The sequence below is a fragment of the Ictidomys tridecemlineatus genome, unplaced genomic scaffold (assembly GCF_052094955.1).
Source record: "Ictidomys tridecemlineatus isolate mIctTri1 unplaced genomic scaffold, mIctTri1.hap1 Scaffold_54, whole genome shotgun sequence".
Lineage (NCBI taxonomy): Eukaryota > Metazoa > Chordata > Mammalia > Rodentia > Sciuridae > Ictidomys > Ictidomys tridecemlineatus.
The window spans coordinates 638,646-660,782 of record NW_027523576.1 but is presented as its reverse complement, the minus strand read 5'-3'; the positions used below and the strand labels follow the sequence as shown (position 1 = coordinate 660,782).

The 22,137-nt window shown below is 32.4% G+C and overlaps 1 protein-coding gene across 15 annotated transcripts in view; it reads left to right on the top strand.

Annotated features, from left to right (window-relative positions):
* Window positions 1-22,137, top strand: part of LOC144373968 (uncharacterized) — a 172,525-nt gene that overhangs the window by 127,245 nt on the left and 23,143 nt on the right. For 11 of the 15 annotated variants that reach the window (XM_078036926.1, XM_078036924.1, XM_078036925.1 and 8 more), the window contains one exon: window positions 17,799-17,853. In XM_078036926.1, the coding sequence (XP_077893052.1) occupies window positions 17,799-17,853 (55 nt within the window). Of the gene's footprint in view, window positions 1-17,798; window positions 17,854-21,159; window positions 21,429-22,137 lie in introns of those variants that run through there. The other 4 variants (XR_013433517.1, XR_013433515.1, XR_013433516.1 and 1 more) reach the window with 1 other exon arrangement.

Genomic DNA, 22,137 nt, shown 5'->3' with positions numbered 1-22,137 from the left:
ACAAAATGAATGGTGAGTTGTAGAAATAGTAATTTGCATTGGTAAATAGATTTTTTTCTTCTTTAAGCTTCTTGAAAACATTGCTGGATGTTTTAAACAATAGTAATTGCAAACTGTTGTTGAGATTATAACACATATGGAAGTAAAATAATAACACAATAATGACACAAAAGCTGGGAGTAGAAAAATGGAAACATGCTGTTCTCAAGTTACTATATCCATATGGCCTAACATCAGTGTAGGTCACATTCTGATAAGTTAGAGGTGAGCACATTAAATCCCATAATATCAACTAAACTACTGTGGTTCATGAGCCAACTATGGTGATAAATTGAATCCTCAAAATTACAGAGTCCAATGGGAAGAAGGAAAAAGGGAGACAGAATAAATGAAATACATTTTTAATAGAAAAAGAAATGTTTAAATTATGCAAGATGAATTCATTCTAGAGGTCTAGTCCACAACATGGCACCTATAATTAATGATGCTTATTCTGTACCTGAAATTTTTTGAGAGTACATTTTCATGTGTCCTTGCTTCTGGAACACCAGGGAGAGGAGCACGAGGGAGCATTTGAAGATGAAGAACACCACATCTATTACCTTGATAGTGGTGATGGTCTCATGGGTGTATGCATGTATTCAAACTCATTGAATTGTATACATTGAATATCTGAAGCTTTTGTGTATCATTGATACCTCAGTAAAACTTGAACTTGAGGTAGAATTGCAATGGGGAAAAAGTGGATAGGGTAAATAAGAAGAAGAAATTTGTCTTAGCAGCTTACAACAGACTATCTGGTCAGAAAGAGGAAGGAAGGAATGATCTCCAGAATCAGGTCAGCAAGTTGGTACAGTCCTAGGTAGAGCAGAGGTGGAATACCTGATTTCCTCCTCAACTATGAGACCTTTCAGTGGTAAGGTTCCATTGTTCAGTAAATAGACATTTCCTTTTCCATTTGGGGTATTTGGCACTGAAATTTGAAGAATTGTTGGTTTTTATTTAGATGAGAAGGAATCATGTTCATGTTGGAGAGAAGGGGAACAGAAAGGAAACAGGGGAAACAAAGCCTTGTAATTAAAAGGACAAGATTTGTGATCTTGAAAATGCTTATGTATCTAAAGTTCCATTTTGTTAAAGAGCAGCTGATAGTCCAGGACATAACTGTGAAGAGTAAATAATATACAGGTGAAATACTTAGTATAATGTCACATAGTAAATAGTACTTAAATAGTGAGTACTATTTATGAAGTACTATTTATTCTTATTTATGAAGATAAAGGAGACTTCTTCAAATAAGAATATATTTTGCTTTGCTCTGGGTTCTCCAAATTTGTCAGTCAAGTCTTTTGACAGCTGGTATGACAACCTAACTGAACTGGATTTAATTAGAGTTGAAGAGTCAACTATTATGGTAATTTTTTTTGTTCTTAAAACTCATGAAAAAATCTACCCATGGAGAAAACATGGATCTTCCATTAGGTATCACAAAATTATCAGAATGTGAAGCAAGGATGCTTGTCGATAATGTCTCTTTTATCTCTTGGAGCTCTGTGATAAAAGATTATCCATTCAGAATGTGCTTTTTCTCAGACTAAGACAAATTTAGGTGAAAAAAAACTGGCTTCTCTTTTATGGTATTTATACTATATATTTACATCAATTGTGAAGTAAAAAGTTGCTTCAAAAGCTAATATGAGAAAAGAAATAAAATTGATTTTAAATTAAAACAATGAAAAAATGGTAGATTTTAGCCCAATTATATAAAAATACTAATAAATTACATTATTCTGAATGTCCATTTAATGTTTTGTATTGGATAGAAATGAAAGACCTATGTCTGTATCTGCAAATTACAATGAACTCTGTTCAAACATGAAAACACAAATAGGTGAAAATTAAAAGGAACATAAAACATATGCCATGCTAAACCTAGTGAAAAGATGGTTGGATGTCTGTCTGTGAATCTAACAAGATAAATTTAAGAATAAGAATATTCCAGAACTACAAGAAAATCATTTCATAAGAGGACATAAGGATCCTTTGTTTATGCCTCAAGTAAGAGAACTTCAAAGTATAAAATGAAAATTGATATAATGGCAGGAAAAAATATTCAAATTTGCAAACGCTGTCAAAGTTTTAATAACCAAATAATAAGAGCAATAAAAGATACTAAATAAAAAGACTATGTAACACTGTAAACCAACTTGTCCTAGTGAATATTATAGAACATTCTACCCAAGAAGAGAATATGCATCATTTGAAATACCTGTATAATTCCTAATTCTACCAAAGTAGGCCAAGTTCAGGGCCATAAAATTGATGTCAATAGGTTTTTAAAAATTCTAATCATACTAAAATTCCCTAACCATACTAGAATTAAATTATAAACCAACAGAAGAAGATCTCTAGGAAATTGTCAAATATTTGGAAATTCAGTAACACTTTTTTTTAAAATGCACAAGTTAAATAACAACTAAAAGAGAATGTAAAAGTTATTTTGACAGTTAAATTAAAAATATAGCACAAAAATTTTGTGTTATTCAGTTAAAACCTCTCTTAAGGGAAAATATATAGCTAAGCACCTACTAAACACCTACTTGCAAAAACGAAGGTTTAAAATTAATGGTCTCAGCTTCTACCTTGTAGAAAAGAAAAAGAAGAGTAAACTAAACCCATGTATCCATTTGAAAAAAAATTAACAAAGCTATGATAAAATATAATGAAATTAAAACACCAAGGTGCACGCATGCACACGCACGCACACACACACATACACACACACACACACACACACTTACTTTGCATATAAATACACATACATATACCGACATATATAGAGATAGGGAAAATTAAAACCTGGTTCTTTGAGAGAATCAATATAAATCAGTAACTTTTTGGACATTGTATCTATAAAGACCTCTTGAAAAAAAAAGCAAAAAGCAAAGGAAAAAAGTCTTGGTCCAGATTATTATAAAGTTGAATTTCACTAAAAAAATGGCAGGTCTAAATATATTTTCTGAAAAATATTGAAGATGAAGAAACTCCATAATATTCATTGTATGTGGACTGTTTCTCTGATAATAAAATCATGTGGATACATTTGAAGAAAGGGAATATGTAGATCAATAATATTCATCAACATGCAACAAAAAAGCTTTAATAAAAAGGTAGTTAATAATATTGAACATTATATAAAATATATTAATACCAAATGGAGTTTATAGTAATGAAACAAATTTGGTTTATCATTAGAAATAAATCAATGTGATTTACTATGTTCACAAATTAAATTTAAAAAGACATAAACACATGATAATCTCAACCCAGGCAGGAAAATCATTTTACAGAAACAAAAATTACATTTAATTAAAATATAGGAAAATATTTCATGATAAGAAAATTAATAATTTGAGAATAACCATTTTTCAATTTGATAAAGGTTGTCGCCAAGCAAACAAGCAAGAATAAAAACATGCACCACCAACAAACAAACAAATGATAAAAATACCTACAGCCAACCACACACCTAATGAGGAAACACTAACTGCTTTCCTTCTAGAATTAGAAATAAGGTATGTTCACTTTTTCACATGTTTTCAACTGAAGCAACTGAAGTTTTACTGAAGCTTCTATTTGAGAAAGTAAAGCAAAAAAGAAAGAAAGGAAGGAAAGAAAGAAGAAAGAAAGGAAGGAAGGAAGGAAGAAAGGAAGGAAGGAAGGAAGGAAGGAAGGAAGGAAGGAAGGAAGGAAGGAAGGAAGGAAGGGTATTTGCATAAGAAAGAAAGAATTCAAATTACTTTTATTTGCCCAGAAGATTGTCACTTATGGAGAAAAATTACATGGATTGCACAAATATACTTCAAAAATGAATGTTAGTTTACTATGATTGCAGGATACAAGATAAATATACAATAAAATTGCATTTAAGTTAGGCACAATTAGACATTGAAATAAAACAAAATAGCATACATAATAGTAAGTTATATATGGTTACAAATATACAAAAAGTCAATAATGAACAATTACCAACAAAAGACATTTAACTTAACTTTTACAGAAAGAAATGCCATTGAAGTAATGCTCAATATTTTTGTCATTTGGGAAATTTAAATATTAAAAGCACAAGATTACAGACATTCCCATTAGAATTTCAAATAGTTAAAAATTAACAAAATGTGATAAAATGCAATCATTAATTTTTATGAGTTGGCAAGGAGAAAGGGAAGGGAGTAAATTTAAGGTATGTTAGGAAGCTTTTAGGTGTGATGGATTTGATTTTCATCTTGACTGGATTTATGGTTTCATGGATATATCTATATGTTAATACTTAAGTTGACTACTAAACATATCCAGAGTGAATTAGTAGATATTTTCCAGCTAACCCTGATTTAGAATGCTCATTACAACGTTTACAGGTTTACAGCGAGAGACCAAGAACATATCTTATTACCTCAAGAAGAATGATAAATTTATAAATCAGGAAAATCATACCTGAACATATATATGATATATTTATGTTTGGATATATGTTTGAATATAACAACTGGTTGTAAATAACACCCCTATTTTAGCTCTCTTCCCCCCTGCCATTTGAAAGATGCTCTCATGGGTGTGTACACATGTCAAAATTTATCCACTGTACACTATAATAATGTCTATATATATGGAAATTCTCTTTTCTAGTGATGCACAATTAATGAATTTGTGTATGTCATATTTCATCAGTTTCTTTAAAGTTTGGAATTCTAATAGGTATGTAATGGTATCTTAATTTGTGTTTCCCAATTTGCAAAGGATGTTGAGACTTACTTCACACACTTCGTGTGTGTGTGTGTGTGTGGTTGTGTATAATATATGTATTTTATATAGGTTTATGTATATGTATATATATGAATTAGGTTCAAAAATTGAACATTAAAATTAAATAGTAAATTGCTTCCCTGGTAAAGTTAGAAAATACACACAAACATACATATTCATGTGACATAATTTTATAATTTTCAAAATGGGTCAAAACATAAACACACATATTTATATGACACAAATTTATCATTTTCAAAGGGTTTTGAAACATGACACCTATTTAACAAAGTTGTTTTGAAAATTAAATGAGTTAATGCAATTAAGATATTTAGAATATTATCTAAGCCCAAGGTAATTATTTAAATGCTATATATTCCTCCTGCTTACAATTGGTAGCTCTATGTAACCATAATGATTTTTAAAATGCCATCAATAAATGTTGTAAAGAAATTTTAATCTTCCCCTGTTAATCCAATAATGTCAATTGGGTAAGTATTACTCTTAAAATCTGCCTCTCTAGATTAATATTTTAATATTCTAAATGTACCTAAATAATGCAAAAAATATATATTTTACATTTTCCTTCAATGGTAAGTTCTTTTGTATATCTATTCAATTCTATTGTGATTTGTCTATCTACTCTATTGACTTTCCACTATGTAAGTTTAAATTATAAACAATTTTGACATAAATGAAATTGACCTTAGATCCTTTCATGATAGCAGATCGAGATCCATCTGGCTAAAGTTTTTTTTTTCCTGGTGACACATCTGATCTTTTCACAGTGGAGCAAAAGAGGAAAAATTGATCTAGAAAAAATAACTATACCTTTTCAAAATGCTATTTGATTATTTTAAATTTGTTTTAATGTTTTTATTATCTAATATTGGAAGAGGTCATGTATAAGTAAAACAAAATTTACTTACAATATATAAACAATAGGGAGGCAGAAGAATAAACATCTATAGCTGTAAATCACAGTGTGACAATTTAAATATTTATGTTGCCATGATGACATCCTTAGTGCCTATTTAGAATCGTGATGCACATCTTAAAGAAATAAATATTTCTATCTTATTTAATGGGCATAGACTCTCTCTCTCTCTGTATAATATATATGTACATATATGTACATGTAGTGTGTACTGGCATGCAAGTTTTATATGTGCATTTCTGCAGAAAATCATAAGTAGACATAACTATGAATATTTTGTATATGTATGTAATATTTTACACTGTATTTATATACAATGTCTGATAATTAGCATATGTATGTTCAGGAATACATCTACATATACATATATATGCTCACACACATCATAGCTTTATTAATATTGTTCATAAACACAACTAGTAAAACACTATGAATTTACTGTGCATAGGCATGTAAAGTATATGTGAATGTTCTTTCACAATGTGCAAATTATGTATATTAAAATTGGTTAGGCAGGATTAAAGAAGTAAATGAGAATTGTTAAATGAGGATTTGGTCAATGCAAATTTTGTGAGCTGTACATAAATTTTGTAGACCTAATGATTTTTGAAAACCATTTCCAAGGCTGTTTATGGCTCATATGGAAATCTAAATGGAATCTTACAGGAACTGGATTAAGGAATTAAGCTCTTGTCAAATATTGCTGGTCTCTGCTTTTTAATTTTTCTTGCCCTCAGAGTTCTCTTGCCTTTAATACATGTTTATACTTTGTAGGCCAGAAGTGGAACTCTCTAGCTAATATTTTTTCTTCCTATTGTGCAAAGAAATCTTCTTTAATGCTTACATGGTTATTTGAATTTTGCAGTAGAATGCTGTGCACTGCAGTTTTGCTTTGAAACGAATGATCCTCTTTTTTTGTTTGTTTCAAGGTAAACGATTTTCTGCAGTTTTGTTGTGCATCCTTAGGAGACGACTCATCCCATTGCTTAGATGTAGAAGGGGATTTTTTTTAAAAAATCACTGCTGTGAACAACTAACTGCTTGATCATCAATGTTCCTCTTTTTCTTCTCCTTCCCTTTGTAGTGGTCTTAGTCCGTGCCTGTCCTCCATGGCACATCAGGATTTGACAAACTGGTGCTACTCACAGTGGAAGCAATGTATTCTTTGTTAGAAAAGTGCCCTCTTTCTCAGAAGTCACATAAACATCTTAGGAAGAATGGTTGATTAAATTGGTTCTGCCAGGAGTTATACTTATCTGAACACATACTTTCTTTGTGTAGGATTTGGAAATTCTACCCAAACCCCACATCCTTTCTCTATAGAAGGTAAAATTAGTCTTGATTTCTTCCTGTATGTGCAAGCTTTGTTCTTTGTGCAGTTTCCATAGAAAGAGTGATTTTCAGTATTCAGGTCTTATCTTTCAGTATGAAAACTTAGTTATTGTTCAGCATTTTTAAACTTCCAATTGGACCTTTGTCTTCTAGACAGTAAGTAGAAAGTTGTACTTCATAAATGACATTTTACTTCATTATATCGTTTCTTCCACTAAGCCATAGGTTGTGCATACATTATAGTTAGGTGAAATATTTGGTTAGAAGATAGTAAAAATCAGCTGAAAATGATGTGCTCACCTGCCGAGAGCCTATTCTAAGTGACTTTACTTTTCCTGTAACATTACAGAAAACCGATACTTGGTCTTCTTTAGGACTAGATCAAGGGAATTTTGGAAACCATAGGTTTCTCCAAATACAAGGCAGTGTCTGAACTAAAGGCATACAAAATACTTTTTTGATTGAGTGAATGAAGGGTCAAAAGCAGGAAGAAAAATAACTTTTGGTTATTTTAAATACTATGAAAATAAATATATCTTAAGTTTACGTGAATGTATAATTTGGAAATGATTATTCTCCACTATTAACTATTAAGCTTTTGTTGTATTTACACCTATTTTGGAAATTATTCCATAGAGCATGAAAATTAGGTTTTGTATACGTATTTAGAGATTGATTAACAAATTATAATAGATTTTTTAAAAATTATGCTTATTAACCCTGAAAGTCAATCATTGACATTTAAAAAACAATAGTATAAAAATTGTGAAAGGGACATTATTTGAAAGTGGAAGAAGGATTATAATTTTTCCAAGTTACCTTTTTGGGGTATAAATGGAATATGTAATATTTTGAGAATACTTTGAATTCTGAAATTTTATCATGTCCAGGTTAGAAATATGCAATGCAATACTATCCTGTAGGTAGAAGCAGCAAGCTATAACTCTCAGTCAACCACACAATCACAAGGGTAAACTGTGGATGCCCCAGCTTACACTTTGTTCCAGCTTACACTGCATTCCTAAGCTATGGTGTTCATTAGATTGAGTATATTAAATGCATTTTTTTCTTCAATTATTTTAATTTCACAATGGGTTTATCAGGATATAACCCCGAAGTCACGGAAATCTGTAGTTCTCTCCTCTGTGGTATATATATGAATACACACACACACACATACACACACACACACACACACACACACACACGTGCACAATTGCTGGGGATCAAACACAGAATCTCACGCGTGCCAGGCAAGTACTCCATCACTGAGATGTGCCCTCTGGTCCCTTTTCTTGGTTTTTAATGTTCCATATGATAAATGTTCTTAGTTCATCATGCTTAGCCAGAAAGTAACTATAGCCTATCATATAAAACAGCCATATTTTAGAGGACATTTGATTAAAAAAAACTGATAATTTTGCCAAAGACAAAGTTTCCAGTGATAACAAAATAAATTCTGGTTGCAGCCAAATCATTTTTGTTTTGCATTGTGCAGATGTCTATAATTTTTTTTTTGGATAAATGCTTTCTGTCAAATTGGCAATTTTGCTTTTTCTTTCTGAAAATTTCTTTGGAATACAAATGAAATTAGATTTGTTTTTTGGGAGGAGGGGCACATGTGAGGAAAAATGTCTGTATTATCTATCACTTGGTATTCCCCACCAGTCCTTCATGTTGTATTAACTATGTTTTTGCACATTGGAAATAATTCCTTATAAATCTAGCTGTCTTTCATGTCTCCATTATTGGTTTACAATTTGTTTCAGTTATATATAATCATGGAGCACTGAGCAGCCCCTTTAGTCAATAAGATGTTGGTAATGTTTTGTTGCAAACTATAAGGATGCTATAGGTTTTATTAGTTACAAATAGCTATTGCTAAAAACTAGCAATAGCATATTTATAAAAAGCCCTGTAAAATAGCAATATCTTTTTCCCATATAGCAATACTCAGGCAAAAATCATATTTTCTGTCTGTAAATATTAGTAGATGAAACATTCAATAGCTAACCTTGCTAAAATATTCTCTAGGAAATGAAAAAATAAATGTATTTTGAACCCTATAGAAGAAAGAGAAGCACAATGTACCTTCACTTTTCTAATTTTACCTTGTTCTACTAAATATCAAGTTTTTGCTTTGAATTTTGTCAACAGTATTTTAATAACTCTGCTGAAATTTCGGATACAAGTCTGTGATTACCTCCTTATTTATGTATAAATAGCACATCATTGGTAAAACATATACATGGATGGTGATTATTTATATATATATATATATATATATATATGTGTGTGTGTGTGTGTGTGTGTGTGTGTGTGTGTGTTACAAGGAATTTCTTCTTGTAACCAAATTAGAAAAGTATATTCCTATGGTCTATGATATAAATGTAGCTTATTTCAGGACAAACTACCTCTAGTCATTAGATTGTGAACTTTAGGAAATTTATGAAAGTATATTTTCACTAATCTTAAGTTCCATGATAAATGGTGTCTGTATTTGAGAAAAATCAAGGCATTTTAATTTAATTTTGTTTTAGTTTTGCAGTGCTGTGGATATAGTGCAAGGTCTCACATATTCTAGGCAAGTATGTACCACTGAGCAACATCCCTAGCCCGACACTTCTATTTATTATTTATATTCCTTAAAAGTCATGACTTTTCATTCATTAAGCTACTTATTTTGAGATAATAGTAGCATACATTTGTTTTAGTCAGCTTTTTTGCTGCTGTGATCAAAATATCTGCCAAGAACAATTTTAGAGGAGGAAAAGTTTATTTGGCACTCATGGTTTCAAAGATTTCAAATGGCCAACTTTATTGTTCTGGGTCAGATGTGAGTAAGAATACCATGGCAGAAGGTTATGGCAGAAGAAAGCGGTTCAGGACATCCAACCAGGAAGCAGAGTAAGAAAATGTGTACTCATCAGGGACAAAATACATGTCCTAAAGGCATACCCCAATGATCTACCTCCTCCAGTCATACTCCACCTGTATTTAGTTACCACCCAGTTATTCCCTATTGGGGGATTAATTCACCAATTTGGTTAAGACTCTCATAATCCATTATTTCACCTCTAAACCTTGCATTGTCTTGCACATGAGCATTTTCAGGACTCCTCATATCTAACCAACAGCAATATTCAATTATAAAGCTAATGCATAATAGATCTTATCTATCCTTTACCCACTCACCACTATAGTAACATCTTGTCAGATTGTAGTACAATATCACAACCTGAATATTGACATTTGTTTTAATCAGTTTTTCCATATTGTAACCAAAAAATCCTGACAAGAACAAAGTGTATTTGGAGCTCATGGTTTTAAAACCCTAAATATAACTTCACCTTTAGAACTTTAGAGGTCTCGGTCTATAGAGAGCCATTTCTATTGCTCTGGGCCCAATAGAAATGGCAGAAAAGTATGGTGGAGGAAAGCAGCTCAGGACATGGCCATCAGGAAGCAGAAAGCAGTTCCACTTTCTAGGGATAAAATATATTCCCCAAATGCCTCCCCACAATGACTCACTTGCTCCAGTCATACTCTACCTGCCTAGTTACCACCCAGTTAATGCATTCAAGTGGATTAATGCACTGATTAAGTTAAGGCTCTCATAACATAATCATTTCACCTTTAAAGTTTCTTGCATTATCTCACATGAGTTTTGGGGGACCACGTAATATCTAAACCACAACATGATGCAGTTAAGATACAGAATATTTCTCTAGTCACAGAGATCTCTCCTGTGGCTTTTACATAGCTATAACCATCCCCTCACCTTATCCATTGACAACCACTAATCTATTGTCCATCTCTATAAATCTGTCATTTTGAAAACATTATATAAATGGAACTCTACAGTGTAGGATAACTTTTAGGATTGTTTCTATTTTTTCCCTCAGCATAAATCTTTTGACATTTATTCAGATTCTTGAATGAGCATAAATTTTTATTTTTCTGGGATAAATGCCCAGGATGTAATTGCTGAGTCATATCATATTTGCATGCTTAATTTTTAAGCAAATGCTAAATTCTTTTTCAAAGTAATTGTGCCATTTTATATCTCCATTAGATATGCATAAGTGGTACAGTTTACATTCTCAACAGCATTTTGCATTGTCACTATTGATTATTTTAGTGATTCTGATTGGTGTATAGCCATATTTGATTTGTGGTATTAATTTGCATTTTCCATTTACTAATGATGTGAAACATCTTTTTATATGGTTGTTTGTAGGCTGTATAGCTTTTTTTTAATAAATTCTCTGTTCATACCTTTGTTTGTTATTGCTGTTGCTGTAGTTTTAAGCATTCTTTGTGTATTCTCAACCCTAGTACTAAGCTGAATTTGTGATTGGTAAACATTTCTCCAAGTCAGTAGCCTGTCTTTTCGTCTTCTTTAAAGAATGTTTTTCTAAGTAAAATGTTTTAATTTCAATAAAGTCTAACTTACTATTTTTTTCTTTTCTGAATCATGGTTTTGGTGTCAAATCTAAGAACTCTGCCTAATCATAGTTGTGACAAATTTCCTATAGTTCTCTCTAAATATTATATCATTATATCTGTTACATTTAGGCCTCTGATCTACTTTGAGGTGATTTTATATGAGATTTGAAGTTTATATTAAGGTCTTATTTTTGTTTAAGGAAGTATAAATATCACAACACCATTTATTGGGAAATTTAAATTTCTTCTATTGCTTTGATTTTTTAATTTGTCAAAAATGGAGTATATTGTAGTTTGTATTAGTTCCAAGTTCCCTTTTCTGTTCTATTGTACTATGTGTGTTCTGCAAATAATAAAACAGTCTTGACTGTTGTAGAGATATAATAAATTTTGAAAGTGATTAGATTTCTTGTTTTATTCTTTTTCAAAATTATTTTACCTATCCTAATTCTTTGGTTTATTCATAAACATTTTAGAATAATTGTGCCTGGGGGCTGGGGATGTGGCTGAAGTGGTAACACACTCACCTGGCATGCATGGGGCGCTGGGTTTGACCCTCAGCACCACATAAAAATAAAATAAAGATGTTGTGTCTACCGAAAAGTAAATAAATAAATAAATATTTAAAAATTCTCTCTCTCTTTTAAAAAAAAAGAATAATTGTGCCTGTATTTATATAGCTTGCTATGATTTTGATGAAATTTTATTAAACAAGTATATAAATTTGTAGGAAATTGCTATATTTCCTCTCTTGTTTCCAATCCTTCTACATTGTATATTGTCTCCTTTATTTAGGTTTTCTTTGGTTTATCTCTGTTTCATCAATATTTTATTGATTGAACATATAAGTCCTGAATATTTATTTTGATTTACAGTTTTATTCTGAGAGATTATTAATGGCCCTGTATGTTTAACCTTTATATTTACATGTTTATTGCTAGTGTATAGATATAGAATTAATTTGTATATATTGGTCTTATATCCTGAAACATTGATGGGCTCAGTTACTAGATGTAGAAGTTTTTATCTCTTTGATTCATCAGACAGGTTTACATAGATAGTGAACTGAAAATAGTACAAATATTTTTTCTGATCCACATTCCTACTATTTTCTTTCTTGCATTATCACAAAATCTTTCAGAACTATGTCAAATAAGATTAGTGATAGAAGTCATCCTTATTGTATTGCTATCCTTAGGGATAAGGCATTTATTCTTTCTTCATTGACCATTTGGTAGTATTTTCCAGTAAACCATCTGGGCCTTGAGAGTTACAGATGTATTCAAATTATGTATTTCATATTGGATGGGCGTGGTTGTCCTTTAAAAAACACTGATCTATTTCATCCTGTTGTCCAATTTATGAATGTATGGTTCTTCATTGTACTGCTTTATTTTCCTTTGGGTATATTTTGAAATTCTATTGATATGTCATTTTCTTATATTGGTAATTACTTGAAATATTGCTTAGTTTGACTATTTGGGTTGTTGGTCATAGATTTTCTAATTAAAATTTGGATATGTGGGTATTATACAATTATACTCCTGAGATTATTTAAATCTTAAAGTTTATTTTGTTTTTCTCAGATTCTACTCTCACAGAGGAAGGGGTTGTCCTATCTAATTATATGCAGGGTAGAGTAAACGTGCAGATTTCTCAATCTGAAGTGGGAAGAATGCCTGGTTTTCCTCTGGGCCCCTTTGATACTACCAGTGATTAAGAAAAACAGGAGTGCCCTGTTATTGCTCCTCCACTACCACCAATGGGGGATGACTTCATTTCTACTGGAAAATAGTGAACAATCTGGCTCTCTATCGACTATTCAAGGACAGCACATGGGTGAATACGAAGGAATTATGTAACATGAACAATAACTTATCAGAAAAAAAGCATGTTGAAACAACGACATAGTTTTCCAAATAAATGGTTATTGGAGAATTCCAATGCACACTACAGGGGTTAGAAAATAAACTTAGGAAAATTTATAACAAGGAGGAAAATGATGAAATATAAAGCCTTGGACTCTCCTTTCCATGATACACAAACTGTTTCACTAGTGGTAACTAAATTGATGCCATTTGTGAGAAATCCACAAACTATTCAGAATTTCCCTGCATCCAGGTGAAAGCAAAATCAACCACATCAAAAGTAGTAGAGAGACTGGAGACACCCTGTGGTCCCCTTCCCTTGCATGGCACCATGTAACAGAAGAAAACTTCAACTCCAGGTTTCTCTCTAAGGAGGAAAAGGTTTTGATTACACATCCAATATTGGAACTTTTCCTAGTGCTGCCTGAGAGATTGGCTTGGGCCTTTGACAGGATCCATCAGCAGGGAACAAAGGAGCATGGCACTCATCATAGCTCTTGTTCATATCCTAATACAAAGCAAAGAGAGAACAAATAATCAAAATGCTCCCTGCAAAGGAAAAGTGTGGAACATAGCATAAAACACTCCAATTTCTCCAAGTCATACCTGGGGGATTGGATTTGGTATTATCTATTGTTGAACACTGATGACAACATGGCCTGCTCTAGATAACTAGGTGCCACTAAGAACAAAATCTATGGTTCTGACCATCACAACTGTTTGAGGGGTCCACAGAATCTCTGGCTGGTTTAATCGATGATGTATCTTCTCCTGTGAAAAACCAATCTATGAATAGAAAAGGTAGCAACTTTTCTCTTGTGTGCATATGAACACAAAGAGTAAAAGACAATGAAGAAAGAGAAACATTATTGAAACAAGGAAGAAGGTAAAATCACAGAAACTGACCCAAATTAAGCAAAGATATATGAATCTCCAAAACAAGAATTTAAAATAACTACCATTAAATTGTTCAATGAGAACAGGAGAACAATAAATGAATAAAGTAAAATAGTGGCTGGAAATTTGTCTCAAATAGGGAAGGAAATGACATTTAAATCCAGGAATTCCAAAGGACTAGAAAGAAGGATAATTCAAAGAAGTCCAAACTGAGATATAATCATATCGCCAGTAGTTAAAACAGAGAATTTTAACAACAGTAGTAGAACACCTAACCCCCACGTATAAGGAGATTGTCCTAAGACTAAAAGCAGATTTTCAGCAAAAATCCTGCAAGATAAAAGAAGTGGGATGATTTATTCAAAGCACCTCAAGAAAAAAAAAATAACATAGCAACCAAGATTACTATACTTAGCAAAATTGTCCTTCAAAAATGAAAGGAAAGACAAGGACATTTACAGACGCCCCCACAAAAATGCTGAGGACTTCTTCGGCATTATAAATAATGTTTGTGTTTTTGTTGTAAAAACAGAAAAAAAAATTCTAACATTCCTAGGGAATCACAAAAATCCCAAATGACCAAAACAATCTTAAGAAGGAATAGCAATGCTGGAGGTATAGTACTTCATAACTTCAAAATATATTTAAAAGCTACAACAACCACAGAGTATGTTAATAGCAGATGTACCAAAGGAATAGAACAGAGAGCAGAAATAAACCTATACTTACATGGTAAGTCTTCAGGAGAGATTCCAAGAATACACAATTGGAAAAGGATAGTCTCCAACAAATAATGTTGGGAAAACTGGATATCCACATACAAAGTGTGAAATTATACACTTATCTTATATTGTGTGGAAAAAATACTCACCATGAGTTGAAGATTTCAACCTACAATCAGAAACCAAAATCTCTGGAAAAAATATGGAGGAAAACCTTTATGACATGGGTCTTGGTATTGACTTCTTGGATATGGCACCAAAAGCACAGATTTTAAAAAAGCCAAAAAAAAAAGAAAACAAACAAACAAACAAAAACAGGCCAGTGTAACTACATAAAACCAAATCATTTCTGCAATGCAAAAGGAACAATAAATATAGCAAAAACACAAGCTATAGGATGGAAGAAAATGTTTGCAAACCATATGGTAGGCTATTAAAATCAAAATTATATAAAAAGATCCCACAACTTAATAGCAAAAAAATAATAATTCAATTAAAAATGGTCTAAGAGCTGAATAAATATTTCTACAAAGAGAAATAAATTCCCAAGAAATATATGGAAAGATGTCCTTTTCACAAATTGTTATGAAATTGTAGAATAAGATATCTCTTCTCATTTGTTAGGTTAGCTATCTTATGGGGAAAAAAAGAAGATAGCAAATGTTGGTGAGGATATGGAGGACATGTAAACTGTGTATACTTTTGTACTGTGAATGTAAAATTATATGTATGCTATAAAAACAATATGTAGTTTTCTCAAAATAATAGAACACCATATCAACTACCAATGCCACTTCTGGGTTATGTAAAATATAACTTAAATCATGATCTTGAAGAAATATTGGCACTCCTATGTTCTTTGCAACACTATTCACAATGGTCAAGATGTGGAAACCATTTTACTCTCCATTTCCCAACAAAGTAAAAAGAACACAAATGAATGCAGCTGTAGAAGATAATGCTAAGTGAAGTTAGCCAATCCCAAAAAACAAATGGTGAATGTTTTCTCTGCTGTAAGGTGACTGACTCATAGTGGGGTAGGGAGAGGAAGCATGGGAGGAATAGACAAACCCTAGACAGGGCAGAGGGGTGGGAGGGAAAGGGAGGAGGTAGGGGGTTAGCAATGATGGTGGAATGTGATAGACATCATTACCCAAAGTACATGTATGAAGACATGAATTGGTGTGAACATACTTTATATACAAACAGAGATATGAAAAATTATGTTCTATATGTGTAATAAAAATTGTGATGCATTCCACTGCCATGTATTTAAAAAATAAAAGAATTTTCTTTTTTAAAAAAAGAACATATGGTATATACATACATGGAATTTTTCTACTTTAAAGAGAAGAAAATTCTATAATATATGATGAGATGGATAAACCTTGGTGATATTATGCTAAGTAAAATAATCCAGTCAAAGAAAGACAAATACTATATGATTTCTCTAAGTGAGTTTCTAAGAGTTATAGAAGTAGAGAGTATAATGATAATTACCAGGCGGTTGGTAAAACGAGAAAATGGGGAATTGATAATTTAAGAGTATCCAGTCTCAGTTATGCAAAGTGAATAAGTTAGACAACTACTGAATAATGGTCATGTGCTGTACAATATCATTTTGGTCAATAATGAATCACATATTCAATGGAGATCTCATAAAATTCTAATGGAGCTGAAATTTTCTATTACCTTGTATTTTTACTGTATTTTTCTGACATGTTTAGAAAAATAAACATGCATGTTTATGTAACTGTGTTACAATTGCTGATAATATTCAGTACAGTAATATGCTATGTAGTTTATAGCCTAGGAGTGATAGATTATTTCATATGGCCTAAGTGTGTAGAATGCTTTACCATGTAGGTTTGTGTAAGTACAGTCTGTGATGTATGCACAACAGTAAAAATCATCTAATAATACATTTTTATCATTATGTGACACCTGACGGTAGTGAATATAACTCAATTGGATTGTGTTCCTACTAAAAAAAAATACTACATGGTACTCTGAAACATCTTTAAAAGGTAGATCTCATGTTAAGTGTTCTTATAATAAAAATAAAACTAAATCATATTAATGTGAAAAACAGACTTGAGACACAGATGAAGAGACAGCTATGAATTTAATATTATTACCCAATGTACGGTGATAGGTCAGGATATATGGAGAAAAAGTAGCAATCAACCAATAATAATTACCTCAATTAAAACCTTAAAGAATTTAAAGTAACCTGGGAAATTTAGAAAATGAAATTTAACAAAGAACTCAGGAAAACTCTTTTTTTTTTAAGAGAGAGAGAGAGAATTTTAATATTTATTTTTTAGTTTTTGGCAGACACAACATCTTTGTTTGTATGTGGTGCTGAGGATCGAACCTGGGCTGCAAGTATGCCAAGCAGGCGCGCTACTGCTTGAGCCACATCCCCAGCCCCAGGAAGACTCTTTTAAAATATATCAGTTAAAGTTCTGACTTTTAAAATTCTCAAAAATACACATAGACAAGAAAAGTTAAGAAATAAAAGTTAAAAATAGAATTAAATTACCATTAATTATATACAATATGATTTTTCTACTTAGAACACCAAGAATACTTGAATTAATAAGAAAATTCCTTTAAATTTCTAGTTTCAAAATACTTTAAAGATTTAATATTATCCATAAAATGATAATGATCACATTTATTTGGATCTTACTATGTGCTTACTTTTTACTTAAAAAAGTGCTTTGCATAGATTATCTCAAAGCAGTATTTTGAGATATTTATGATGTTATTATTTTCATTTTACAGATAAGAAAATGGAGGCAAAGAGAAATCATGAAACCAGTCCAAGATTACAACACTGGTAAGTAACACATGAACAGTACACAAATATTTCTACTCTCATATAAAATACAATATTTAATTTCTAGGAATTTGACTTACATGATCACAAAATTAAGCTTGATTGGAACATAGAAGGTAGGAATCAAGAAGAGTTACAGGAGCTAGGAATCCTTAAGAATTGTGACACCTGGCCCCCTAGAGAAATCTTCAGATTATTTCAGGTTTTCCCTCCTGTGTCTTTACCTTCAAAGTTTGGAAGATAAACTATCTCGGTGCAGCTTGGGGCAAGTGTCTATTCCTGTGTTTTTCATTGGCATGAGAAAGTAGTGGAAGATCATTGATTAGAAGCCTCACTACAAATACATGGATTGATTGGGCAAGCAGAATTAGGCAAGGAAAGGGGCTCAAAAAGAATTAAATTTGGTGTTCATTTAAGACCCCGATTCTTTAGAGGAGAAGAGCAGAGCTAGGTGGCAGCGGGCAGTGTAAATGTACAACCACAGTAATGAAAGGATTGATTTTGCTGCTGGAACCTGAACAAATTCTCTGCTTTCAAGATTATTCGAGGGTTCTCATGTGGGTAACAGTCTATCTCAGATTCATTCTAAGTGGCTCTTTCTCTTTATATCTTGAATCAAATGAAAGACTCTGCATAGAAGTATACTCCAGAGAGTTTGAAGGATTCAAATATTGTTTTTTTTGCTTGGTCAAACTGGTAACTTTTGAAAGTACCACTCTTATGGTACTATCAGTCACTGCACGGAAGTTTAAATTTTATGAACAGAATAGAATGTATAATTAAATTGCTGCTACTTTGGTGTCATCTATTTTATGAGTGTTAAGAGGTTTTTAATTTGGATCATGTTGTTATTTAATGTGCCCTAAGAAGGACTTTGACTAGACATATTGTTATAGATACTAGAGAAATTTAAAGATAAGCCTCTTAAGTAAATGTTTTGTGAGAACAAAATTTCTCACCTTTGGCACTACTGAATTTTGAGGGCAGATAATTGTTTGCTTAACGTATGGAAAGTGTCTTATGTAATTCTTGTAGAAAATTTACTTACATCTCTGGCTTCTACTTAAGAGATATCAGTAGCATCCTTAAAGATGTTGCAATAACAACAACAAAAATATCTCCAGTTATTGTTGAATAATCCCCAAGGGAAGAAATATTGCCAGTACTCCATTATGCAAGATGAATAAGTTCTAGAGATCTGCTATTTATATCTGCAGGATGATGTTCTCCAGTCAATGATGGACCATGTATATGATTATACCATGGTGTTCTCATAATCTTATAACAGAGCTGAAAATTTCTATCAGCTAGCAATTTTACTGTTACTTTTCTATGTTTAGACATATTTAGATACACAAATACTTAGCACTGGGTGGCAGCTGCCTTCAGTATTCTGTATGGTAACATGCTGAGCAGGCTTATTGACTAAGAGCAATAAGTGGTATCAGAGAGCCTGGGTGTGTAACAGGCAACATCACTTAGGTTTGTGTAAGCACACTCCATGGTGTTTGGATAATAACAAAATTGTCCAACAATGTTCCTGAGGCTTTATCCCACCATTAAGTGACACGTGACTGTGGTGAAAGGCACTGAATGGACCTACCATGGTAGATAAAAGAGGGACTTCTTGACAATGGACTAGTAGAACACATTCCATTCACAGTGCTCAATAAGGTTAAGAGGACAAATTTCTACCAGTGAAAGAATTTTCAGTTTTGGTGTTCCTTAGGAAATTGGCATGCATACTCTTTACTTAGCAAGCCATGGTAGGAAGTGATTCTTAACTGTGGAGACACAGTGATATTAAGACATTAGACTTTTAAAATAATACTGATTCTCAGGCCACATTCTTGATGAATTACATTAAAAATTCTGGTGGTTGCTATATTTTGGAACTGAAATGTTCCCCAAAGGTCCATGTGATAAAGTCTTGGTCTCTAGGCCATGGGAATACTGGGTGCTGGTAGAGCCATAATGACAGGGGGTCTAGTTGAGGAAAGTTAGGTCAAGGGGTCATGAACTTGAAGGAGCAATTGGAAGCAAAGCTCCTTCCTCTCTTTTTTTTTTGCTTTCTGGCTTGGATGAGGTGAACAGGCCACATCTTCCATGAGCTCTGCCATGACACACTTTGCCCCCATGAGCCTAAAGCAACTGGAGCAGTGGCCATGTACTAAAACTTCTGAAATCCTGAGTCAAGCTAAATCTTTTCTCCTTTCATCATTTCAGGTGTTTTATCATAGTGACAGAGAGTTGACTAATACAATGTTATAAACAATTTTTTTAAAGTCCGCTAAGGGATCCTAACATATAGCAAATTGATATACACTAATATGAAGTGAATCTCCTTGAAAATTCACCCAAATCAAGCCCAGGAATGTATGCAAGAGTATATAAAATTTATCACAACTGATTTCCTGCTTGACTACTTATAAGCTTGCAAGAATTGCATCATTTACAGAAGGCCCAGTGACAAAGTGCTCCAGTGGTTCAGTTACAACATCATGGCTCCATCGCACCACTGGTTGATAATAAACTAAGAAAAATAAACTTTGGAAAGAAAATTTACAGACTAGGGTACTTTCTGATAAACTGGTAATTTAAATATCTATGTAGTTCTATTTATCAATATTGGATATAACTCTGTATGGATTCTGACATTGTACAAATTAAAATAGAAAGCTAGGTATTGTATTTTTAGCATTATTCAGACTTCAACATCTGTGCTACACAAATGGCCCTGGATTTAACAGGAGAACTAATTCATTCTCAATCTGCTTTTGACTTGTAGATCTAACTTGGAAGCAATTTTTTTCATAAGAGAATTTAAAATAATCAAGTATATTTATAATACAGGAGTCCTTAATATCAGTCAAAGATATTCAGACTGGGTGTACTGGGTCAGAGTTATACAAACTCATTACAAGTATTTGTTTCTTGGGGCCTATTCTTAGGAGAAAAGGAATAAAGAACAGGATAAAAATGAAACAAGAATGTGGCTCCTGTATGCAGCACTCTGTAGCCCAGATTACAAGGCAAATTTAGCCCCACTTTGAGGTAACGTGGACCACATTTGTGGACTCCCTATCAGTATGTCATCAGCTTATTTGGGGAGGAGGGAAACATCTCTGAGATTATGTTTTGTTGAGTGAAATTCTATGGGTAAAAGGTATCTGGTTGGTTATCAGCTAACATGCAACAGCAGCTATGGAACTAGTGTGCCCATTGACAAGGAGGATATGGGCCAGTCACCAGGAAAATTCATTGAAGTACATAACATAGTCACCTCATTTCATTTAATATTTTCAGATGCAGCACTTTAAATATTGGATCGAGGAACTTGAACTGGACATACAACTTTAAGATATGTACATTTTGGTACATTTAAATCATCTACAATCAAATCTCTATTATTTTCATGTGGACTTATGAGACATTATGAATCAGTGCTGAAGGTATACTGCTCATGAAGATACCCACATACTTCCAAAATAAAATATGCACTTTTATGTGGCTAAACCCCTTCCCCTTCTAAACTGAGAAACAGAAATCTCCAAAATAAACAAATATTTCATAGAGCTCATGCATTCATTTACCCCCAAAATGTTTATTTATAATACCTTCTACATATTTAACAATGCTATGTAATTTTTAGCTGAAAGTGCAAAAAGCAGATAATTTCTACAGGCAGTTCTCCAAGTTGTGAAGGATGATAAATTTAAATCCCTCCTACTAGCTTAGGAGGAAATAAGTGCTATAGGGAAATATAAAGAAGGATAATGGGATGGGAAGTGGTAGGTGCTATTTGAGATCAGAGGGGTTAGAAAGGCCTTTCTGATAAGTTGATTGCTAAACAGAGAGCTGAGCATGTGAGGAGCAAGCATTACAGACACAACATTTCCTAGATAAAAAGTGTTTGTTGAAAACACATAACACAAAATGCTTTAGTGAATCTGGGGGTTCTTCATGAAGGCACAGACAACTCTTACAGTTAACATGACATAGCACCAGTGGATGCCCATCACGGTCTACATTAGTGACAAGTGGTCTCTGAGCTATACCAAAGGAAAGAGGCAGCAACACAGACCTGATGTCTTATTTAAGGACACATGCTCTAGAGTTTGATTTAAAATAATAAAAGAGATTGCCTACTGTAGGTGCTAAGGAATTGTTTTAACTCTGATGCATGACCAATAAAACAAATCCTCATTATTTTCTCTATAACATTTAGGAATAATTTTATCATAATTTAGTGCTTATAAAATCTATTTTTTCCCTTCTAAAATA